The sequence below is a fragment of the Labrus bergylta genome, chromosome 6, assembly GCF_963930695.1.
Source record: "Labrus bergylta chromosome 6, fLabBer1.1, whole genome shotgun sequence".
NCBI lineage: Eukaryota > Metazoa > Chordata > Actinopteri > Labriformes > Labridae > Labrus > Labrus bergylta.
The window spans coordinates 17,778,439-17,805,292 of NC_089200.1; the positions used below are offsets into that span (position 1 = coordinate 17,778,439).

General features: G+C 40.1%; 1 protein-coding gene across 1 annotated transcript in view; it reads right to left on the minus strand.

Annotated features, from left to right (window-relative positions):
* agbl4 (AGBL carboxypeptidase 4) overlaps positions 1-26,854 on the minus strand; it is a 257,535-nt gene that overhangs the window by 216,024 nt on the left and 14,657 nt on the right. Inside the window, exon 3 of the mRNA XM_020638952.3 lies at positions 20,102-20,226. Within this exon, the coding sequence (XP_020494608.1) occupies positions 20,102-20,226 (125 nt within the window). The remainder of the gene's footprint in view (positions 1-20,101; positions 20,227-26,854) is intronic.

The following is a 26,854-nucleotide window of genomic DNA, read 5'->3' on the forward strand; positions in this document are numbered from 1 at the left end:
AAATGAGATAGTCTTCACTGGTCGGTTTAACCTTTACAAGCTTTCCTCACAGACAACACGATGTGCAAAATCAAATCTGACTTAATGAAATAAAAGAAACATCTGATCTGAATTAATGTTCCCCATTTACACAGCCACAAGTGTTTGAGGCATGAAACTGGTGAATTAACATAGAAGTGAGTGGAGGAACAATTAGCACTTCTGTGACACCTACTTTGATTTTACACGACACAAAAACCTTTTTATCTCAGTGAACTGTGCAGGGAGGAGGAAAAACAGCTTTGATTTTGGGAGGGGGTAGACGTATTGATTTTTCTTGACATTGGGCTCTCCTTGGCATCAGAGGTGCTCTTTCCTCTCAGCTCTGATTACCTGTGTGCAGTGTAAGCTGGGCTTTTTAATCTATCTGTACAGATAAAATAAAGGTAAGAAACCACCTGTTCCTTTAATAGGAGAGCACCTCAAGCAAGCTATCACGCTCTTATCGGGGTCAATGGAGAGAGAGCAGCAGAACCTATGTGAATGTCAAGCAGTCAATAGAGCAACACAATACACAAGCTATTTTCTAATAAACAAAGAAGGCTGAATGGGAGACTTTTTTTCTGACTAGATCTTAAAACAAGAGATGGGACCGATCCGATCTAATATCGGCATTGTATCAGATATTGAAGTAATTTATGCATCGGATATCCGACTAAGGGTGCTGATACACATCACAAATTCAAAAAGTCGTGCTTTAAAAACATTCAGACTAAACTAAGAGCCCACAAATATCCCACGAGCCATTTTGGACGCCCCTCTGTTAGCCAGGCAAATGTCAAACTAACAGCGATGGAAGCGAGCAAGGAAACTGGTTGAGAGATAACTGATTCTGCTCGACCTAAAAAGCCTCAGCATTTTTCTAATAAGATCCACAACCAGAAATGTGGTAAAACTAGGATACATATTAGAGATGCTTTTAAAAAGAAGAAAGGTTTCAAGACCAATGTAGAGATGGCTAAACGCTGAAGCTTCACATCGACTCATGTTTTGATGTTGAACTGCAGTACCAATTTTAAACACGAGGTGTCAGAGTTACATTGTACATTGCGCCTTTTAGAGCCATTAATGATATTTGAGGATATCAGCCAGTCAAACAACTATATTTTCAGTGTTGCGGTATGGACCATGTCTACCAAGGTTATCTCCATCAGGGTGGTGCTATCACTGCACCAACAGCAAGGATAAGCAACATGTTACATTCCTCTGAGGTTGTACGTTTGTTAGATGAAGGGATGTAGTGTGTAGTGCTCAGCAGAGAACTGTATATTACGCAGACTTTATTGTAACTGAACCAGGTTTTTTCTGTTTCGATGGTAGCTAGAGATAACTAAAGAATGTATGGTTCTGCAGTTTTGTAATGTATTCAAGTGTATGTCAACATATATTTCACACAATTAAATGGATAAACCAAAGCTGCAGCTCCTTTCTTCAGAGCTTCACTTTCCCCAGCAGGGCACCTGCCTGGCACTCTAAATCAAGACAGAGCTGTTGTCAGCCATGTGGAGGGGACAGGGAGCGTGTTAGCTCAACCAGATTGAATTAAGCTGAATCCCCCAAAGATCCACATTCAGGCAGGATTCAGGTCAACTTTGAGATGACGAGCAGTGCTGTATTGATTTCTCCCAGTTCCCAGTTCCCAATCATATTACTCTTCTTGTGCCAGCTAATTCAATTCCCTAACAGACAGTTCGCAATTCAGTTCATAATTACGGTGATACCAAATTACAATGTATCTTACCAAAGAAATTGGATTAGGGGCTTCAAACTGTGCTGTTTGATTACATCAAATACCTTTTGTTGGGTGGGTTGTGACAAATTCGGCAGTGTGTGCTCACAGAGGCATAATGTGTCGAACCAACCCAGCTGGGGAAGTAATGTAACTACAACTGTTCTCACAAATTAGATTGATGTCATGAATAAATTAAATATTCCTCTTGCAAAGGGACCATTGTTACATTAAGATTCCTGCATAAGTTTTCAAAATAACTTAATGACTACCCCTCCCTTTGTCAAACTTTCACTTTCCACTCTATATACCACAAGAGGCCGTATAGTGTGTCATGTAGGTCCATTTCTGGCTTTCACCTGAAAGTCATGGTAAAGGGCAGATGGCTCTGTACTGACAAGGAGCTCAGACTGCAGCATTGATTTGTTTACTAATAGCTGATGGAAACCCTAGAGCGCCTCTCCTCTTTACCACCAGCCATGGGGATATGAATAATTAATGGCTTTTTAGGTCTTTTTTTAACTATAGAAGGATTACTGAAAGTCTATTCAGTAATGTAATACAAACACTTTTAAAGGCCTTTTCATGCCTGCCACAGATATACTTCTGGAAATCGGCCTCTCCTTCTTTTCTCTCTAAGGCCTTGTGGAAAGCCGTTCACAGTTTGGGGTTGTGGTTGTGATAAGGCGGCATATGAGGAAGCTCTAAGTGCCACTTGTACATTAATCTACAACTTTAATTATGGCAAATTAATCCATTCTTAGTAAATCTCCAAAAATGTCATTTTCCAAGGATTCTTATTATCAAAAATATGATAAACTTCTACATAGTGTGTCATTTGAGAAAATGGTACTGTAAGCAAGTTTTGCAAACAAGTAAAACAAGTGTTCATTCTCTCAGCATTATTTGGAGTGTAATAATAGCAACTGCACTTAATAATGTCTGCCAAATGTCACTTTGCTTACATATACACTAAGCGACAAACAATGGATGAGAAATAATTTCATCTTGAGATAAACCCAAAAAAAGCAGAGACAAAGATCTTGCACAGAAAACAGAACACTTTAATCTTCCTTCCCCCAAGGCTAAAGACAAAGACAGACAGACAGCGAGATACAGAGATGGAAAAAAGAGAGACTGAAAACAGGCAGACTGATATAGACATTGACATAATTGAATGTGACTTATTCCCAGCATAAACCCAGCCCTGTGTCCATCTGTAGGCAGGCCTGGACCCACCGCAAGCACCACCAACGACAGCCAAACTCTCACTCATCCACCACTCACTAACCCCACACACCACACTCACACACACACACACACAAAGAGAACATCTGGAGTGTGCACCAGTGGACCTAGCCCAGTGCCAACCTGCCTAATAGCCTATGGAGTCAATTATAAGAGGGGAGAAATGTTCTGGCTTAATCACTAATGGTGCCATCTGGCAAATGGCAGATTTTAGAGAGTAACTTTCTTCTTCTTACCTGGTCATCTGGGGATGTCTCATCTGATCATTGGCCTGTTTTTGGCGCAGTGGACTAGAACCAAAGAGAATAAACAGTTTTTTCATATTTTAATGAACTTTTTTAGAGGGAATTAGCTAGCTACACTGACGCATGACTTTTTTGTGTGTAAACAAAAGTAACATTTTCTTTTTATTTCTTCATTAAAAAAAAACTCCTTTTAGGGAGCAGGGGAATTGTTGTGAATTAAGTGTGTCGCCTAATTTGACAGAGCTATTAAAAATATCATCTTGCTGTTTGCTTGTTTGTTTGTGTCTGTTGCATAATTAACTGTCTGACCCCACATAGGAACAGTTTTTCAACAAGAAAATACAGGCAGCATGTCTTTTTCTTTGGGGGTTGAGGTTGATATAAAGAACAACTGAGTTGATTTCCTGCTTTTGTGAAATTCCGAACTTTCCTACAACTGTGTGGCATTTTAACTCAACACAAAACTCTATTGCCCAGAGCACATTGCAGCAGTATCAATTTCCCCTCTACAACAGATGATATTTTAACAAATATGCTCCGGCAACAGCCTGTAGAGCTGAGAGGTGCAAGGTTATTTATTGAGACCTGGGGGAGTGATGGCAGGGGCAAGCGGGAAGGAAGGCAGGCGGGCAGGCAGCAGATGAGGAGACGCAGAGATTGTCCTAAAAACACAGGGGACTGGAGACAGTCCGGAGGCAGAGGGAAAAGGACGAGTGTAGGATGGTTTGGGAGCAGATAGATTGAAAAACACATTTACTTAGCGTCTGGCATAGCAGTGCTCACAAATCCAGCTTGGCATGAAGGACAATTTGGAACCAACACAGGCAGACCTTTAAATGAAGGACATCAAAGGAGATGAAATAGTCAGTGAGAGAGAATTAACTATCTGTGGAGATGTTCCGTTTAGATCAGAGAATATCGCTGTTTAGCATTTTAAATAAAGAATAAATACAACACCCTCTTTCTGTAAACTCTTGTCTTTAAGGTCAGCAAACAAAAATTTGATGAACAAAATCTGTAGAAGACATTTGTGAAGTCAGTCATGTTAAATGTTTGGGCCTGGTGTATTGTGCTTAGTTGAGGCTGTTTAATAAAAAGGGGCATCATAATCAACAACAAATCTACAGGTGTTTTTAGTCATTCTAAAAAGATATACAGAATGCTTGTAGAATATGTTTGATATTCACAAGTAGACGCATGTCTGTTGGTCTATTGCTGCCACAAGTCAGAGTCTTGTGCTACTTTGATATTTAAAAGGGCACAGTACCGTTGTTCAAGAAGATCATGTGCTTAATGGCATATAGTCGAGAGCGCCTTTCACGTCAGAGTTTTTTCTTCGTCTCTTTCTTTAAAAAGCCATACACGTAGAGGGGGTTCTCATGAAATCATAACCATAATGTGGCCAGATGGAAGCAACACACAAGCTTGGATACGATTATGATTGTGGTAATTTAGTTTGGGAAATGCCTGAACAAGCATGTTCACAAAAAGGGGGAGCTTAAATAAAGCATACATAGTCTTGCATTGCGGTTCCCATTTCTAATGGATTTTTTTTTTTTTTACATAGTAAAATGGCAACAATACAGGGCTTCAGAAAACAACTCAGCTGCACAAAATTACTAAACCAAAAAATGTCAATGGCGAAAAACCCATGTAACATGTCCTGCACATTTCTCAACCAACACATAAAACAAATGCCACCACCTTAATTGAAAGCCTGACAGTTTGCAGGAGAGCCGTGGCTGCGCAGTGAAACAAATGTGCATTTGATTTGTTATTATTTGTACGGGAAGGGGTTAAAGAAATAAGCGCGGGGGCTAACGGCACTCTGACAAATGGAGAACAGGGTATATGAACCATGAAATGAACACTCTAGCAATTGGAAAGCAGGAGGCTTTCAGCACCATGGTCAGCAACAAAGTGCCTGCAACAGCTCACTGCTTGAGCGATGGTATTCACAAGGCTAAAGAGAGACCCAGAGAACAAAAGAGGGCGATAGAAAAGGTAGAGGAATTGTGGGAAAGAGGGGAAACAAACCTGGTAGAATACAAAAGGGTGGGATGGTGTTTTGAACATGAAATAATAGATTATTTTTTGGCCAAATTTCATGAATTTCAATGGCAAAGTTTCAAGAGCAACAAAAAGAAAACACATTGAGAAATGTCAAAAGACACAGGAATAGATTAGAAAAGAAAAGAAAGATTTTGTTGGAAAGAAGGTCAATTGAAGGTAATTTTTTTTCCCCCTTCCCAGAGTCTGTAAAGTAGCTGTCCTCACGGCTGTCAGCCTGTCTGTCTCCAGGTAAGGTGTGCAGGAGTTTATCAGGGAAGAGCAGAAGGCAGAGCTCAGATAAAGTTAGAAGGAGAAAATAACCTCCACAACCTGGCTCCCCCACTGCTTGTGAATGTGGCTTTTTCTCATTAATTGTTGTTGTGGTGCGGTATACTACAGCCATTAAACAGTAAATAAGTCATTAACTATGCTGGCTGCCAGGATGCCCTGGGCCAGGACCTGTATTTGTTGCAGAGAAATGGAAGTGGTGGGCCCTTCAGGCACAGAGGCCGAGGTTAATGCAGTTGGGTTGATGACGGACAGCCGGGTCTCTACTGCACAACAAGCAACTCACCCACACACAGACACACACAGACACAGACAGACACAGACACACACAGACACACACAGACAGACACAGACACAGACACAGACACAGACACAGACAGACACACACACACACACACACACACACACACACACACACACACACACACACACTTTCTCTCTCTCTCTCTCTCTCTCTCTCTCTCTCTATTTTGCAACAACAGATACATCCTCCAGACCACAATTTGAATGCATAAATGTTGATACCATTGACTGTAAGTTGTAATATCATCTGTAGCATGGAGGTTACAGTTTTACTCTTGGTGGTAAATTCTTCTAAACCTTTCTGAAACAGACAAAGTGTAATGAAGAGTACTGAATCTCTTGATCTTTGATGATTGCAGTATACGAGGAGAGCGCACATCAGTGTTTTTGCATTCTAATATATAATCGATGACAACACTTAACCCTTCTTGTAGCAAACAAAACACAAACAAAAACATGTTCTTTGATACCTCCTCCACGATGAATGCATTACTTAGACGGTGTTGTTAGTTTAGTTTATCATTTTACCTTACAACTTTTCTGAAATTGTCATCTTGTGACATCTACCCAAATGATCATCTTGTTTTGTCAAAGCTGCACAGGTTGTAGAGATTATATTTTCATTTTATCAGCAAATAAAGCAAAACGAAAAGATGATGAAATGAGATGAGTGCATAAACTGAATTACCCTTGGATTTGATTTGATTTTTTTCCCATAGCCTTCCATTAATAATGAAACTTATGACACAAATATACTGTTATATGCACACAGCATGCCATAACCAGTTTTATGGGAATGGGACACACCCATTCTTTACTTCCAGAACTACCAGTGTATAAATGAAACGCAAACCTTTTTGGTGTGCAGCTTGAGCGTTATGAAATAATATTAGGGCTCATCAAAAAAAAAAAAAACAGGAATTCTTTGGGGGTTTTATTGTCTCTTTTATTATAATACATTTTTCACTGAGAGACTCAGCATTTATATATATGATAACTTTTTCCGAAGAAACTGAACTGAAATCCCTCTCAATTGCCTGATATGGACCAAGATGAAGTTTCTTTTTCCTTAATAGGAAGCAGTCTTAACTGAATAAATAATTAGGTCAATATATTTATCGATCTATCTGCTTGCTGTATTTTTCAGTGGAAATCCAGAAACCAATTCAATAAAACAGTGAGCGTTAAGTTTCCTGCAAAGTAACATTAGCCCACACCTCTTCAAAATTCTTGAAATCATAAGAAATGCCAGAACAAAGTAAATAAAATCTAATTTGTAAGCAGGCTTTCCAAACCTGCCTATCAACCATCTCTGCTGTTGCTGATAAAATGTGGAGTCAAAAAAAATGCTGTGTGTGTGGGCTGAAAAAAAAACTATCTTTAAAATCCACATGTTCCTGCTGAAAAAATATTGTGTCAAATCCTGATGACAAAAAAAAGGGGAGATGCCAAAATGAAAACATCCCATCCTATCACTAAGCATCATCACACGATGGGGGCTGGTTTTATTCTAATAGGACTGTAATTAAAGCCTCCATCTCATCTCACTCTCATACTTGTACACACACTTGTACACACACATGCATGGAAGCACAGAAATGCTTTGTTCTTCCCACCCACCTCTAGTCCATCAAGGGCTTTGTGTGTATGTGAAGGGGGGGTTATAAAATCATTCTTAATTACACATTTGTCACATGAAAAGCGTTCTTCCTACTTTGTATGAGCTCTCGCGGGCTTATTAATGCAGCAATCCTCGTATTCCAACTGCTCATTATACACAAAACTTCCACTCCTCTCTGTCTTCTTTATCTATGTCTTCCCCCATTTCATTTCTCCACCCTCGTTACTTTGGTCCTCGACATTTCAGGCGTTTCATTTGAGTGTACTGATGTATGCTCACCAGATGCAGTAGCCACAGAGGCGAGCTTCTCCTCTGGGATTCAGCGTTTGACAGCACATATATAGGCTGTCAGTGTTCAGTGTTGGCTAACAATGATAGGACAGTTAAAGCTGAGGGGAACGCGGGGAACACACTGTTTCTATCTATTTAGGTACCTCTCCAGCTATCATCTATACATTGTCCCAGTTGTATCAGAAGGAATTATCACATTCATCACTTCAAACTAGCTTTACACATTGAGCTTTGAAGCTATAGTTTGGTTCCGCCTTAGCCATTATACTTACTATTTATTACAGTACATTAAAGCATGTGCCAATTTAACAATTGTTATATCATGGCTGACATTATACTGTTATTATTATAAATAATTTGTTTATATTGATTTTAGTCACCATTGAAGTAACTCCTGTTATTTAATTTTGATTATATTTTAGTTTTAAAAAAGGGATAATTAAAAATAAAAGAAACCTATGTCAACAGAGCAAATGCAATTCCGTTGATGTCTAAATCCACCCAAGAGGAGATACCAACATTTAAATCTTATGTATTTATATCAAGCGATTTAACCACATGACCACATTGTCCATGAGTGCTGAGTTGTAAAAAAGAGAAAGGGAAAAACCAGCTTGTCTCACTGCTGTTATGATAAGTGTAGTGTTCATCCGTTTGAGCCATTTCCATCTCTGATTCCTTTGTGAGCTTACAGGAAAGCACAGGTCCGCTGCATCCCTGGAGATGCTGAATGTCGACATCAGAAAGACAAACAACATCTGTTTACTCTCAAAAACTCTCTAGCAGAGCTGCTGCCGGGGTGGAGATATCACACATGCAGGCTGAACAAAGCAGTCAGGTGTCTCTATCACACTGTGATCCCCAATCTGAACGGAATTTTAGAGAGAATCCCTATAAAGTTAACTTTCCTTTTATTCTCTGGGCATCTTTGACAGGGAAAGACCTCTGTAAGAATTGATTCAAACTGTTAGAGGTTGAAATGTATAGAAGGTTAGAATGTATCATTTTTCCTAAGTTTTATTACCAGAAGAGCTTTTCAAATATGACCTCCATCAGGCTACTAGTGTGCAGGTTTCTGACCAAACTGTCAGAAACTGACTCCATGAGGGTGGCATGAGGGTTCTGGGCTTGAATGGCGTTTACTAGAGAACACCAGAGTAAGCAGGTCCGCTATTGGCTACGCTATGCTGCCTGTAACATCATCCAGCATGACTGGTTCGGCAGTGGGTCAGTAATGGTTTGTTAAGGCCTATACTTGAAGGGTCGCACAGACCTCCATGTCATGGCCAACAGTACCCTGACAGCTGTTAGGTAGCAGGATGAAATCCTCAGAGCGATTGTCAGACCAGACATGGGTACAGTGCGCCCTGGGTTCCTCCTTGTGCAGCACCATGCCCGGTCTCATGTGGCCAGAGTGTGTAGGCAGTTCCTGGATGATGAAGGCATTGATGCCACAGACTGGCCCACTCATTCCCCTGACCTAAATCTAATTGAGCACCTATGGGACGTTATGTATCAGTGGATCTGATGGCGCCAAGTACTGCCACAGACTGTCCAGGAGCTCTGTGATGCCCTGATCCAGGTCTGGGAGGAGATTCCCCTTATGTCATCAAGTGTCCGTAAGCTGTACTGATTTTGTGATAAGAATTGGATTTGGACATTTGAGCATTTTATTATAAAAAATCATGCAATTAAATCCAATTCATTTCCAATTATTGATTCTTAAACTGTTCACAAGAATCAGTCACACGGCGGCAACCCTTTGGCTTTTTTACATCCAGCATTAGCTACATCATTAAGGCCATGTATTGAAGGTTGTCACTGGAAAGACATTAAACATGAAACATTCAAAGCAGATGTGACCAAGGAACGACAGGACAGGAAGTTGTATCCCCTAGGGGCTCAGACACAAACACACACACACACATTAACACAGACATTTATCCCTCTACATCTCCAGGGAACCCTCTTTGTCTATTTGTCATAACCCCTTCCCTGACCAATATGCATAACCTTTGACGCTTAAGTCCAACTCTCAACTCTGCCTATTTTTAGTTTATTAATTGATTATTCCACTTTTGACATGTGAACTAATCATTCAGTATCTTGAAAAATGTTACACAGCAAATCCTCTAACTGCCTCCTTCCCTGTTCTTCACTTCAAAAAACCTTGGTTGAAATATTATTTGGGACAATAATTGGGAAATAAAGTTAGAGTATGAAATTGCTTTCTGAAAAGGTATCAGTACAAGTACAAGTACACGCACACGCACACGCACTGAGAAGTCTCTGTATTGTTATATTGGAATTCTGCTCCTGAATATATACCTGTAGACACCAAACATGGGCAGAAAACACATTTATTTCAGACCATAGTCTTCATTTATTGTTGTGCACCACACTGACACCAGGTGCTGTCAGGAAACAGAGGTCTGCTTAAGCTGCAACCTATCCTCCACATAAGAAATATAAAGTACTTAAGATCCAAGGCTAACACATTATATCATACTATAGGACTGTATTAGTGACTGAGCATGTGCACACTCTCAGCCAGAGAGGCTATACATGTCTCCACTCGCATTGTGCTCTATGGGTCGGAATGCCACCAGCAGCTAGCCTCCCACCAGTAGCAGTGATGATGCATGGAGTAAATCAGACCAACTGATTTCACCTATAACCACATGGGGTGGTGGAGAGTCTGAGAGTATCTCCCCTCCAGAAATACAACATCAAATCAGCAATGCAACAACAGTCAACAATACACAGCACTAGAGTACTCTCTGCTTCCTACTTCAAAGGAACCAAAAAAAAGTATCCCCACAAGCAAGATACATGTATTTCTTCATAATATTAATACATCTAAATCACAGAACGTAGCTATTTGCCTGAAAATTGCATTTAGTGCAGATCTTGCATTGTTACCACACTAGAATCAAAGAGAGATTTTAATTGCAGCACTATGTTACAGTAATCCAACATGTTGCTTTACTCTATCTCAAATAATGGTAAATGGACTTGAGCTTACAGTATATAGCGCTTTTCCAGTCTTCTGACTACTCAAAACGCTTTTACACCGCATGTCACACCTACACATTCACACCCATTCTCACACTGATGGCAGAGGTTACTATACCATACCATACCATGCCATTCCATACCATGGGCGGCACTAGCTCAGTCTGTAGGGACTTGGGTTGGGAATCGGAGGGTCGCTGGTTCAATAATCCATAGGATCCTGTTTGTGCATGTGTGTGTATTTCAGCCTATCTTTGTGTAGCATGTTAACTAGACAGAGTGTAAAAACGAATTTCCCCTCGTGGGATCAGTAAAGTATACATTATTATTTATACTGGGAGACCATCAGAAGTAACTAAACTCATTCATACACATCCCTATGCCGCCGACAAAGCAGCAGGAACAATTCGAGGTTAAGTGTTAAGGAGAACCCTCGACCTTCCGGTTGAGAGACGACTCTACCACAGCAACCCCAATGAACGAGAAGTCGTAATTACATTACACAAGACAAGACCACTTCTAGAGTCCAAAGTGTGGGTGCTGGTGGCCAAGTACTTAGTTAGTGCGCCCCAAGGCTATAGTCATCCAAGTGGGAGTCCCGGGTTTAGATCCTACCTGTAGCTCCTTTCTCGCATGTCATCCCCCCTACTCTCTCGCCCCGATTTCTGACTCTATGTAAAAGCCCAAAAGTGAAAAAGGATTCACTAAAAATATAGTGAAGGGCTCATATTCATACCTCTCCAGCATGACTTGCAAAAACTATGCAATTCATTTCTGATTAGGATATACTGTGTTAAAGATTATACAGTAAAGTTGTACGTACTAATCTGGTCTGTCTGTTGATTTGATTAAATGAACACTAATTAGAGCAAGCAGCTCTGAAAATCGAATCAGTTACGGGATTCAGCCTAGCAGCAGAGAGGAAGATGAGCTCTTCCTCTCTGCTGCTGAACGGTCAGTTGTTGTTACTGTTGACTTAAGACGACAATAATGAATTAGAATGAGCCATGTTGCAGGATTGATAATGCGGAAGATAATTTCACTTAACTCGAACAAGACATAGATAGTTGGTTTTCACTGTTTGTTTGTTTTTTACAGTAAATTTAACAGTACGATATAAAAACAAATATTTATTCCAGCCCGCCAAAATGAAGGAAGTAAAAAAAAGAATGTTTTACTTATCTATTTTTTGTTGTTGTTTTTGTAAAATTCCTTGTGTGTTTAAGCGTACCTGGCCAATAAAGCTGATTCTGATTCTGAATAAGTTTTTGCCCTGAGTAATCAGGCCTACTTTTAAAAGTGTCTTTATGCAGTCATAGTACTTGAACTTCTTTCAAATTATTAAAATGGTATAACGGAGTTCGACATAAAGGGGGAGAGAGAGAGAGAGAGAGAGAGACAGAGATATTCATATTAATAATTTAAAAAAAACAGAGGCAATTTACTTCAACATTGTGCACTACAGCATTGTAGGCATTCTGATCAGATTGTGCATATTAGACAGTAGCTCGTCAGCAGCCTCCCAAAATAATAAAACAGCAGTCGACACACAGCTTAGCCCATCAGCACACTGTTAAATTACAACCATCAGCATCCCCCTCCCCCCTCTGGATCTAAACTCTCATCTCTAGCACCAGGAGAACAATCTGCAGAGTAATTAGCCTCCACCAACAGACAGTTACAGAGAGAAGGAGGACGTTTGGCTTGATTAAATTATTAAACCACACAAACACAAAACAAAAGCAGCATCAAAGAGGCACTGCGGCTCTCCTTCAAAGCTCCTAGCTGTTCCCTAAATACAGAATACAGACAACGTGTTCTCCCAAGCCACTAGTTGGCATAATTAGCTAAATGTGTGCATTTGTGTGTGTGTGTGTGTGTGTGTGTGTGCGTGCGTGCACATGCGTATGTTGTGATTGGACCCATTCCTCCAACTGCTATCTAAAATAACCAAGTGGTTAACGACAACATGATGCCAGGGAGGCCCCCCACCCCACCCACCACGCCAACAAACACACAAATCACGCACGTCTACACACATACACATTAAACAATACTCTAATTACAACATTTATAACTCCCCCTTGCCTCCTACATCCCTCCAACCCCCAACCCCCAAATCTGTGAATCTGGAATTGAATTTAGCTCAAGTTGAGGGCTGTGCTGGCATGAAAAGACTATTTGATTAGAACGGCAGTTGTTTCATTTGTGGTGCAGCAGATTGCAGAGCCTCTCTATCCGGTGTGCAATCTGTATTCATTACTCGGTGTAAAAGGATGATCCATGTCCTGACACCAGGCTCATCATTTCATGCAGATGCACAGCAGCTCCACAAGGCCCTTACCAAGCCACTATACCATGCCTACCCCTGAAACCTCAGCAATTATTATTTCTCCTCTTTCCTAGTTTCTTCTTTTTTTTGTTCTCAATGCTTACATCTAATCCTCGTTTTGTTGATGACTTCTTGGACTGAGATGTCTAAAACGGTTTGCTGATGCATACTTGGTTGGCATGTGACACAAAAATGTTGTATATGTCATGGGGGAAACAAAATACAGACGTATTAACACGTGAAACTGTGAAAAATGTTTGTTTTTTAAAAAATCAATGGAATGCTATAAAAGGGAAAAAATAAAAATCTGCCCATTTACACACGGTCTGTCTAACTTGCAAGAGATCTTAGAAAAGAGATGTTTTCTGTTTCACAACTTTTCTTAGATGTCTTTCCTTCATTCTATGCACCTTCTTTCTTTCTGCCTGCATTAACTGCCCTAATCCCTCGAATGGTCCACTGCAACCAACAGCCTCCAAATACCTATAGAAGGTATAGTTGTAGGTATAATAATATGTCCTTAATTTCATGTTTATCTGTTAAGCTACTACAACCATGTGTTGCAATAAAGGCAAGCACAGAGAGCTAGATATAGACACATTGTGTCAGGTACAGTATTGTAGAAGGAAAGTGCTATTTTTCTAGCAAGCAGCATTTCCCCTCCCATCCACTTGTTTGGGATTTAGAAGACTGACCATTTACTGTGGTTGGTAAAGAGATGCAGTAAAGGGAGTGGTACTGCCTATCCCACAATGGATTGCAGTTTCACAACTGCCCCATGCAGTAAGTACTGAGGGTTCACACACACTCTCTCTAGCGCAATTCACTGCTCTTTGTACTTGATTTGCAAAATGAGTGTCTTGAGTCCACTTTTGTCAGCATCTTACTTTACCACACTGCTAGGCTTTGAATGGATGGCCCAGTGATTGAGGTCCTGACAGACACACCCCCAAATAACATCTGCAGATGTCAGAAAAAAATGACAATATCACATAACAACACAGGCATAGGTCCAAACAATTGTATGCTGTCTTTCCTTGGGATTTTTATTTTTGTCATTTGTAAAAAGAGTACTTTATTAATAAGAGATCATTGTTGTAAATCAGAGGGAAAACTGAAGCAATAGGCATGGGTATTGCATTTTTAACCCTACAACTCTCTGGAAAATGCAAACTACAAACCAAGCATGAGTCTCTGATTTCTGAATTAAGTACATTAAAACAAGTAATAGTGTCTGCACTATTTCAAAACATGCCCTTAAGCTTTCTACCTCCTTTCAAAGTGAATCTAGCTAAAAATAAGGCAATGAATTTTGATAAGGAACCTTGCGTCAGCAGAGATAACCCAGGGAAAACTCATTTTGCTATCAGGGAGACGATTTGAAAATTCATTTTGTGCTGTTGTCATATCCTTTTGTCCATGTCATTATGAAGTGATCTGGGGAGCATCAGCTATGTCAATGAGAGGATGCCTCAGTTTGCCTTAACAGAGCAAGGTCACTTGCGATACCCTACGCTCCCTGACACCACTGTCTGATGTCTCTCGCATGTCTAAAAACCACACAAGTCTTTTCACAACTTTATCCCAGGGTTTGAAAAGTAGTATCCTAAACTTTCTGGGTATATGTGGTTTGTTTGAAGTGAAATAATCCCTTTGGCAGAGTCACACGGAAGCCAATGTTTCTCCTTTGGAGGCTGTAGAAAGGGGAAGCTTAAAAAATGAACTTCTAAAGAAGAAGAAGACCACACGCACAGGATACATGCCTATCTACCTCATGCCATATGCTGTAGAGTCAGAAAGAGAGAAAGGCAATGCAAAGGCCCAAAACTGACAGGACCGTGTGCATGTGGAGTCTTTTAGACAGACTGTGAAAGAAAAAAGGGAAACCCTTGGCAAGCATGTAAGTAAGTTTGTGTGTCAGTTTGATCCATTAAGTGCATGAGCCTTGCACATAGAAGTGTCTATATATAGGTAGGAGTCGAATCATCATGCTATACATACTGTATAATCAGCAAGTCCTTCAAAGTGGATCCAAAGTGGCCCTTCCGCAAAAAAAAAAAAAAAAAAACACCAGTAACCAGCTGTCTGCGGTGCTCACTTGTGGCCACGCTACGCCAGCAATGATTAGTGCACATTCCCCCCATGACACTCACTAGAGACCTGCCTGCCCTCGTCTCCCTCTGTCACTGCTGAAGGACATTCCAACATAGACATGAGAGAGGAGACATCCAAGGAGGAAAGGAAAAAATGAGACTGACCATTCATTAACAGGGAGGGCTTTCTGCACAACTGGGAAGACCAGTTGGAAGTTCAATGTGTTGATTCACACAGAAATGGCTGATACACAAGCCCTCTTACATTATCAAGAGCTGATTTAGCAGTGAGCTCAAGAAGCTATGTTATACAGACTGGCATTGATGGCAGCTGAATTCCCAGAAGAACGTATTCTATTTGAGAGAAATGTTTTTCCTACATGAAATGGACAGATTTCTTAAATACAGCAGTGTGTTTTCTCCTCCTGTACCTTATCTTTTTGCTTCTATATCTCTTGAGAATGGGAAAATGAAGACAATCAATGTGCATTATATCCATTATCCTGCTCTTGTACTTCTGCTTTATCTCTCTTTCTGTCTGTCTTTGTCATTTTTGCAAAAACATTACAATATCAATAAAGTATTTTTCAAACTAAAACAATAAAAACACATTTAGACTTAATAAGGCATTATGAAACATGATATCTGAGTTTAGTTCTGTACTGATATTTAGAGGGGTTTTTTGGCCTGATCACATTCATATGAAGCTGCAAACAACAACAAAAAGGACTGGTTGATAAGCATCACCATGACACAATCCATCATGGTTCACTAATAGTTTTAACATCCTATTTAACGTTCAACTTAATGTTCACATCCACCTTTATCCCCCAATGACAAATTGCACAACATTTCTGTTGATGAATTTATAGTGGAGCATTGTCTGAAACAGTAAAGTGATGATGACTCTAAAGGGATTCTAGTTAACACATGGGCTATTCTGCTTCCTGGTCCTATTTCCGTGATTATGGAGAGTAACCGCCGTGCACTGTGCTTTTCCTGAACAAGTGAGGCTTACAAATCACCCCTGCAGCAGTTGGAGGAGTTGGAGGAGTTGAAGGCGCTCGGTGCAAGGTTTTACTGCCTGTCTTCTATGAATGGCTCCCTGAAGGCTCCTATGATAATAGCTCACAGCCGTGCCCTTCACGGAGCCTGACATCAAGCACACCCCTACAGCAGAATGGAATGGCATATCAACTTACCCAATGGGGTGTCATATCAACTCATCCACTGCTTTCTGGTCATAACATAGGCAGAAACTGAAATGAAATGTCTGTAACTGAACTGAACATGGCTGGATGGAATTCACTCAGTTTGGACATAAGAAACAAAACTTTTTAAGGTCATGTGTTTTTTTATTATTATTGTGATTTTAGTCCAAGTAAATTAGCACATCAGAGTCCTGGGAATCTGCTCTGCTTTCAATTTTTAGTCATGTTGAATAAAGAAGACATACTCCAGTGAAAACCAAGCCAACAATGCCAGTCTTGTAAGTCTTTGATTTGTTCAGGCAAACCCTCAAAAGTAGAGCCGAACATTCAATCAAAGAAGATCTCTACCAACATGCTAAAATTCACAATGTTTATAACATTTGTACAGCTAAAATGTCTGGTACATTGATAAATAATAAGATGACAGATTTGATAATTAAAATTATTCAATAATAGGATAAAATGACTACGCTTTAGTCTTAGCTAAATGCTAATGTCATCATGCTAATGTCCATACAGTACATAGACTGTAATGTAAAAATTAAACCCATCTGTTACTGCGGGGGGCTTTGGAGTCCCATCGATGGCTTTCGTCATGTTAAAAATGCTGTCTAAACTTAACTTTCAGTCAAAATAATGACAAAAGAGCTGAGAGCTGGAGCTGAGGCCAGTTTTAAGCCCCCTGAGAAACCGTTACATTGCACCCTGTATCAGTCAGGTCAGCTACGCATCTAATTGTGAATAATTCTTATCCTTCATAAACTCAGAATGTATGAGCCATCAAAAATTTCACCCTCCTGTACAGTATTTGCGGATCAAGACATTAGCCAGAATGTTAACATGCAATGGGCTTTTTAAAAAATCTTTGTTTATGTGACTTCCAGTGCTTCTGCAGCCAGCCTCAAGCGGACACTCAACGCACTGCATGATTTTGCACTTTTGCATTGGCTTATTTTTTCAAAAAGAGAGGTTGCCATTTTTCTATATACTATGTTTACCATTTAGATCAAATTTATTATAAGGATCATTGGAAATGTCAGTGGTTTTTCAGATATTTGGTATTGCAAAACTGTATTGAGTTATGCACTGGTGATGTTAGATGAGGAATAACAGTGTATCTAAATATAAACCATACACCATTAAGATTATTCGTATCTTTAGTAAAGATGAGTGAAACACATATTGTTGTGTGTAAACTTGTGTTACAAATCAGAGATATTTTAGATGGACACATTTTATGCCAATATAGCAGGGTTGTTTGAACGGGAGGCGATCACAAATTGACACACATTCCAGAAAAAAAAATTGTGATTGCGATCACTCTCCTCATATAAGCTCAAGTGCTTTTAAAATAACAAATAACTTATTTTGCCTCTCAGTCGAGGATATAAGACTTGATACAGTTAGTATATGTCATTACATTTTGCTGCTGGTCAAAATAAAGTGGCAGGTAAAACAAGAAAAAGTGAAAAATTGTACTCATCTAACAGACCTTTGTCTTCCTGCGGGTCATTAGACATTCAGAACAAATATTCTGAAAAAGTACTCTTGCAGGACACTTCTAAAAGAATAAAATATGCAAAACTCAAATAGAGTCTCATGGTCCCTGTCATTGCTAGCCATGTTACCTCTATTGGCCCAGGCTTTTCAAGGTAAGTGAGTGAATCAAAAAACAAAAAAAGAAAGGGCATACAAAAAAGACATTCATCCATCCGGCCATCCATCATAACCGGTGCTACGGTGAAGCCAATTTCCACAAAGCTGCTAAGCTGATTGAGGCAGACCAAATCTGTTTCACCAGCTTACATTCCTTCAAAATGGCCATCTCACTTCCAATATCACGGGCTTTTACTGTTCCCCATTCCCCTGGCTCAGGCTGAGAGTTAGCAAGGCTTAGCTGGATGAAACACTCCAACAGCCCAGTTCTCCCCTGGAACCCACTGATATCTCTATAGCACAGCCTCTCCCCGCATAGCTACACTTAGCTGCTTTATTTACTCATACCATTATTCTTTGTCTGATTAATTTCTGTGTTTTATTTTGGTTTCAAACATAACATATTAAAACTATTAGGATGTAGACCAAAGATGTATGTGTATTCTAGTGGCCCGAGGCACACAGACAAAATCTAATCACAGTTTCTGTATACACACACACACACCTTGGCAGAATGCACAGGCAGCACTTAACCACAACACCTTGTACTGGAGTAGATTAAATTCACACAAGGCCTCTTTGAAGGAGGAAATTGGACAGATAAGAAATAGACTTATATGAGAGAACCTTGTGAGGGAGGCCTATAAGGGGAATGTGGAACTGTGCAAAGGAAATGTTTGTTCTCCTGTTTTTCTCACCTGTAACCTTGTGCCTGCATGTGCCACACTATATTTTGTGTTCATATGAATGATTCTTATCAATCTTTTGTTGTTTATTGTGTCTTATCCCCCTCCCCAGTCCCATTCTATCTGTCTTTCTCACACTTTCTCTGTCATTTTGCCACAACAGCAAATATCCTGTTGGCGCAGGCTGCAGGCTGCTGGTGCTGGTCTATCTGGCCCTGGGATCGATCCGGCTCCAAGCCGAGGCCTCCCATTCATCTCAGAGCCATAAAATGTGATTAGTGCTGACTACTGCACTGCAGGGAGATGGGCTGATAGGCCTGATAGCCTCAGATAGACTGTGCTGGACACTCTACAGGAAGACAGCAGCAACAGCATGCTGTGGATTCATCCTTGCTGTCCTCTTTGCTTCCTATCTCCCGTCTTTATAATTCTTCAAACAGGCCATCTTTAAAGTTTATCTCTCGTTTGCTTCGTATCTAAGCCTGACAAGCTTGTTTGAGCTCATATAACATAGCAGCCGCCAAACTTAAATGCCAATATTCATAGATGTACCTTCTTCTTATCCTGCAAAGTTACATTTAAATGGCAGACCAAGCCTCCGAACCCCTCAAGCCACAGTTTCTGTGCCCACATACAGTGTATCTCTGTGGCATGTGACCACATCTGTCAGCCAATCACAGAGCTCAGAGGCTGCTAGTGGCAGTATCAAGCTCAGAGGCTGTGACAAGACGAGAGGCAGGGAACAGAAGACTGCCTCTATTCTGAGGAGAAACAACTTTGATGGCATCATGGGTGCAAGTTCAGTTAGATGTGTTAAGAGAAATATGAGCGGGGTTTTGACAGTTTGAATGTGTATGATTCTAGACTAATGTCACAATTTAACTGCATTTGATATAACAGAATTATCTTCTGCCCATCAGAGGTTAAAGAATTGAGGGAATTACAGAGAATCTGCAATCGCATGTCACAAAAACTGCCTATCATGCTGAGAAAACCTCGATGATCCTTACATACGCTAAGGATCGGGTTAACTTCAAGTATTTTGAAACCATTGGGTTGCTTCTGAATTTTCCAATTTAGTCCATTACACTTCATATTTTGTCAAATGTATTTTAATGTGAAAAATCTCAATATCATCAAAATCTGAGGAGCAGAGGTATACACCACCAGAAAACCACGTTAGCAGCCTTAAAGTAGGAGTGTGAGTGTGTAACAGAAAAAAGAATAACATCTATAGCGAATCCCCCTTTAATGTTTTATGTTACCAGTATACAAGAATGCAGACGCCTGACCTGTGTCTCACAGACGTTCTCCACGCTGAAGTTGAACCAGACTCTGAAGCGAGGGTTGCAGGTGTCGGGACGTATGAAGAGGTCAAACTCAAACTCACTGATGTAGTCAACACGGCCGAGGTTACCTGTAGAGACAATTAAATACATTCATTAGTCAGTTAAGTGACTGGTCCACAACGCAGAATATCAGGGGACTCTTTCATAGGTGCACCTCATAGTTCGCGTTCCATTGAGTCAAAACAAAAACATTGAAACAGACACACAGTACAAAAAGGTACTGCATTCAAAGACAGATGTGTTAATCAGTTAGTCATTATCCTTTATAGTGCATCACTGTCAACGTAAACTCCTGCCTGGTTTATACGTGATATTCTGCACTTTTTACTAAATTGGTACCTTTGGAAAAAAAAGTTGAAATGTACACAGAGGGCGTTAGTACTCGCAACAGAAAGACCTACAAACAGGGCTGTTCCAGCCATCCATATCTGACACATAATATATATTCTATCCACAGCAAAAAGATCCAGATGATCAGTGGAGGTATAATTAATCCATTGGGAACTATTTCCCCACTTCCAATTCTCATAGCTGTCCATAAATGACTGGTTGAAGATGAACATATGACAAGCTTTCTAAATATAGACCTTGTCTGTATCTCCTGATTCACATGTGGACTCACATGTGTGGGGGATATTCTTGTGGCACAAGAGGAATCGTGTAGAAAGTAGAAAGTTGGGGGGTAAAAGAAGAAGAGAGTGTTTTGTTGTTTAAGCTGCTCTGATAAAAGAACATATGATGGCTCCTTTGATGTTCTGCTTAACCCAATACATGTGACCAGTCAACTCAGTGACAGCTTCATTTACATTCTGAAGTAGGATTCTGTATAAAAAAACAGCTGTATAAGAGTTAATTAAAAAGTAGGTGGACCACAAGACTAAGTTCCCCTCACAACTTTACATCAGGGTACGGTTGACCACCTGTTTGTGAAAAGTGGCTTAGCAGCAGCACACATATATACAAACGCAGCTGATTATAGACAGATGGACTAACGACACTGTCAAAGTAGATCCCTCTCCTTCTGCCATCGGACAGAGCCAATCCACTAGTCAGCCTGCAACAACACACACACACACACACACACACACACACACAGACACACAGACACACACACACACACACACACACACACACACACACACACACACACACAGACACACACACACACACACACACACACACACACACACACACACACACACACACACACACACACACACACACACCTTTCTCTGCTCCACTGAAGCTACCTACAAAAATGTCTTCAATATAGGACCACAGAAAACTGCAAGGGGCTCTGAAATATAAACAAGATGAGTATTATGACTTCAGTTTACAATTATGGCCTGGTGTGAAACATGAACACAGAAGCAATGAGAAAGAAACTGCAAGAGGTTGTTGTGTAACAATAAGCTGATGACTGATCTGTATTTACATTTGAAGCCCATCCACCAGCAGCTTCCGCAGAGTGGCCTAATGGTGAGTGGCATCTCATTCCAGCACAGTGGTGCCTGGAAAAACATCTCATACTGCAGAGCGCTACTCAGGCTGATTAGGGAGTGGCTGAGCTATGCCCAAATATCTAACTTTTTTGTTTAGTCATTCATCTAGTTCCTGATTATTATACATCGAAAAAAAGATAAAACACAAGAAATAAGGCTATACATATAATAAAGTACAGACACAGAGGTGTCTGAGGAATGAAGAGAAAAGGAAAGACTTTTATATTAAATAAAATGCAAGTTCTGAAGCTTAAATTAGCTGCAAGTAACTTCTATTTATGGTTAATCTTGGCATTGAAAATTATTGTAAAGTGGGCCCCATTTAAGCACATTTGGTAGAGCATGCGCCCCATGTAAAGAGGCTACTGTCCTCGTTGAACTCCTGAGTTGAACTCTCCTGGTGCTGACGTTGTTTAGTGCATGTCATCCTCTGCTCTCTCTCCACACATTTCCTTTCTCTCTACAACTTTCCTATCCAAACAAAAGCCTTCTTTTACAGAATCAAATTAAAAAACCTATATAGAAATAGTCATGCCCCTTTAAGATTATCACATTACTCTTTGCTCATTGGATTCAAGTTTTGGGAATTTGAAACAAATGTTATCCAAGAGACACTTTTACAACATTACATTAACATGGCTCCTTTGTGCTTTCAGTATTCAAAACCATAAGATGAGTGTGTGTTTGTCAATTTATTCTAGTGTATAGTCAACAAACAATATCTAAGTTTTATCTTATAAATTATTTAGTCAAGACATTATAAATGGAAAGATGATTGAATTGGTGACTGAGTTACTGTTCAGCCCAAGTCTCGTTTGCACACTAGCAGGCTAGTAAAGCCATGGCAGGCTTGCAGGCAGGGACTAGCTTTTGGCTTGTTAGCAATGCAATCCAGAGCCATTGAAAGAAGATAAAGCCAAGAGCAGGCGGAGGGTTGAAGCAGACCCAGCTGCAGCTAGCAAGCACTGACAAAGAGAGGAGATAGGCAGCAGAGAAACACCTGTTCCAGACAGATGTGTCATTGAATCGATCATCCCCCAAACAACATCACTCTCTTCTCAGAGCTGACACTGCCAGATACTCCCTATTAGAACACATTGATAATGGCCTTCAAAGGTCACCCCTCCTATCAGCCTTAATGACGCTGTACAATGATGAAAACACGACTCATCTCTGTGGGGGACCTTTTATTATATACCACTTTTTAAGTCTTGAACCTACACTGTCCAAATCAACCTCGCATTGTTACAAAACTCCACAGCAGAGTCGACCAAAAACTATCTGAAAATGATGCTAATCAAGTTTTCTCTGATTGCTATGTCTACGTTGCAGTCATTCTAAAAAGAAAGATACATTTAGTTAATCCAGGAGAAGGATTGACAGATTGCAATTAACATTGTCAGAGGATGCAGAAGCACAAAACACTGTGACTGTAATTTGCTTCTTTTCAGTGCATTACAAAAACGTTTCGCAATCATTATGCATGATGGAAAGATGTCTCGATATATTGCATAAAAAGATCAGGAAAAACATGCAAAGGCTGCAAATTTTCTTTACAGAACTAAAAAGGAGTATCGTGTAAATAAAACAAATAGTTTCTCTGTGTGACATCACAAAAAGTTTTCTACAATAAAGATTTTTTTGAGGAACTCTTAACCAAATAGCAACAAAAGACTACTAGGTTTTCTTTGAGGCCTGCTGGCTGTCTATGGTGTCAGTAAACACTGTTGTGCCATTTGACTTTAAATTCCAACTACCTTTGTGTCTCTAAATTATGAAAATCCTAAGGAACATTTACGCATACAACCTTTATTCCCATGTTACTTCCAAAGTTGTGCAGAGGAGCCCAAATATAACGACTAAACTACTATCTGTCTGCTCCTGCTTGTGAATACTGTAGCATGGGTGGCGCAGACAGCAGTCAAGGCCTACTGGATTATTGAGCCTGATGCTTGAAGGCCAGACGTGAGAGATGACTGCAGCCTCAATGTTAGAATTATATGTTCAGCCTGTGGAGCAGCAGGGATATGACACGCCATTGATCCCAGTTTTAATTTTATGGTGGCTACCTCCAGATTCAAACGCTTTGGTGGGCTGGTTGCCTGACCCTTTAAATCAATCCTTTATCATTTAGTATTTAATAGCATAAACGGCCAATAGATTTTTCTGAAACACCCTCTGAAAGCATTAAAGATACACTTTGTAAAGCAGAGACAAGCTATATGGAGTCATTACGATGTTGAAAAGGGATGAACAGAACACAAGATTTGTCAGAAAGTATTTTTTGCTTCTTTTTGCACTGACAGTGCTAGCGTAAGTGAAGCTGATGAGCTACAGACTGGAAAGAGATGAGAAAGAGGAGGAAAAAACTCAATGTCTTCTCTTTGAGATCTCTTGCATAATTCCTCTTGAGTATCATCGCTTTCCATAGTTGTCTTCTTCTGTGGTGTCTTGAAATGCTATGTTGAATATCAATCTTTGTCCTTGAGGGAAAACTAGAGCAGCGTTTAGACATTAACAAATTGGCTTTCAACTAACCGCTCAGCCCTGCTGGTGCAGCCCAACAAAACACTACTGTTGGTTCTGAACAAGATTTTACACATGGCAGCCTCTCCTTGAGGAAAACCCTGAACAAAACCTTCTTTCTCACTCGATCTTTGTCTGCGGTTCTCTGATTTCTAGTGTTGCTCTTTTTCCAACTCTCTCCGTCACCCAAGAAAGAAACAATGAAAAAATAGGACAAGTGAAATAGTTTTTAAAAAACATTTCTTCAACATTCAATACAATATGTTTCAACTAAAAACAAAAGTGTTTGTAAAAAGGGGTGAAACCTGCATCATTACACAGGGCCATGGGCCATAGGCAAGTAAACAGGGTGCAAACATTGCGGTGGCCAAGTGGGCAGTCAGTCATTCACACATGGGCTCTCAAACCAAGTGTGTTTGTAAGTGTGTGTGTGTGTGTGTGTGTGTGTGTGTGTGTGTGTGTGTGTGTGTGTGTGTGTGTATGTGTGTGTGTGTGTGTGTGTGTGTGTGTGTGTGTGTGTGTGTGTGTGTGTGTGTGTGTGTATATGAGTGAGAAAAAGAGAGAGAGCTAGAGAGGGAGCAGAAGAACCTGGCTAATGTAATCCCATTATGGAGGTACAAGAGGGAGCAGTCACAGTGCTCAGCCCACACAATGGGCCGGCCTGCAGCCTGTAGCTATCCACTGGATGGATGGTTTCTGCCATGCAGATGGATCATCCTGTAGCAGCAGCCGGCTGCCTCAAGCCTGGGGTGAAACTCTCTCACACAAGCAGCCATTAGAATGGTAATAGGCAGTTGTTTCAAAATGAAATAGACTGTGTGCTTACAGTGCTTCCTACTTAGCAGACATGTGGGCTGTCATGTCTTAAATCTTCCATTTTTTTTAATTTTTTTTACACAGGTTGAATCTAAAATTTCACAATGACACTATGAATAAATCTGGAAAATATATATTGCATGCCATTGGTAATGGAAATAATATGTTATATAACAAGGTTTGCCGAACCAAATTGAATACCTCCAAATGAGGTGTAGTGAATATTTTCTGAAGTAATCTCCGGTTCATGCTGAAATTACAGTGGTAAAAAAAAAAAAAAAAAAAATATATATATATATATATATATATATATATATATATATATATATATATATATATTGTTTTCCCCCACAACAGCACCAAAAGTCATACAAACACATGTATGCCAGGTAATACATTCAATTTATTTTTCCTGGCAAGACAAGGCCATAACTTTATTTAAACAGGAGACTGGAGATTAAAAGAGTAGTGTACTGCTGAGGGAGAGCAGCCAGGAACCTTTTTAAACTTATTTTTTGCTCTGTTCCATTTCATTATTGGAAAGCACATCAGTTTCCCCCCCGGCTGCTCTGTGGTGTAAGGAGGATTCCTGGACACAGAAGAGGGGGACTGATAAAGATAGAATTGATTCCAGCCAGCAGCAGCAGCAGCCAGAGTGAAGGGGTCTCAGTTTAGACCTGCAGCTAAACGTCTGGTTTTGCTCCGTCTCTCTCTCATCGTCAGTCTCTCTCTCCCCCCTAACATCTTAAGGTAAGTTGTCACCAAGGCAACATCAATCTCTTGCCTCATGACTTCTTAAAGCCTGCCTTCTCCCCTGATGCCTTATCACTTCATCTGCAGGCAAGATTAAAGAGGTCACCTCCAAGTTTCCACAATCTAACCACCTAACAGGTATACTAAACTGCAGTGTGTCTCTGAGAACTGTTTAAAGGGTGAGTTGATAATTCAATAAATTAAATACTTATCTAAAAGGGACAGCTAAATTCTGCATTAAATACGAATTAAGCAGCAAGGTAGCTTAGCTTAGCATAAAGACTGGAAACAGGGGAAACATTGTCACAACAATGTCCAACCCCTTAACAAGTTACACCTTTATGTTTAACCTGTTAAATACAAAGTGTAACATGTTTCTGGAGTTTCTATTTGTAGCATTCCAACCACAAGGTTTATGTCCAATATAGAGTGACAATATTCAACTGATGTTAGATAAGTTAAAGCTATCAGAGAAGTTAGTTGCATTCTGGCAGTTGTGTATAGGTTGATATACTATATTTCAATTTGATATAACTACTGGGCAATAAAAGCAATGTAAAGACTGACTGTAAAGAAAGTGTAAAACTATAATATACTGTTGAATAGTTACAATGTTTGGTAACTCACCAACAACCAATCATGCCATAGAAACTTATCTTACAGCAGTACATTTAGCAAAAATGCCATGCTTCTTTTTTTTTTTTAAGTTAATTGTCTTTGTTGAATGAAGTTGTTGAGAAGATTGTCTTAAAACTAAAGAAAAGCAGGATAAGATCAGACAATGAGAAGAGGACACTGAGGGGGGAAAAAAACATATTGTTATGAGTCCATCTCTGCTCCAGTGAGCTCCTCGTTTCAATATAGATGAAGGAAGCTGGGCCCGGGGACAGCACAGATATATGCAGGCAGCCCACACATATCTGATGATGTACAGGCCTGCCTGCACATCGTAAAGAGAACACATTTTCTAGCTAGCCTTTTATAATTGTATTTTTTCCGTCCAAAAGGCCCTCAAGCTAGACTGGTATGCTCCATCTGAGGAGGTTTCGTGTGGTAATGGGTCATAGTGATGCATTCATAGTGGGACTGACTTAATTGT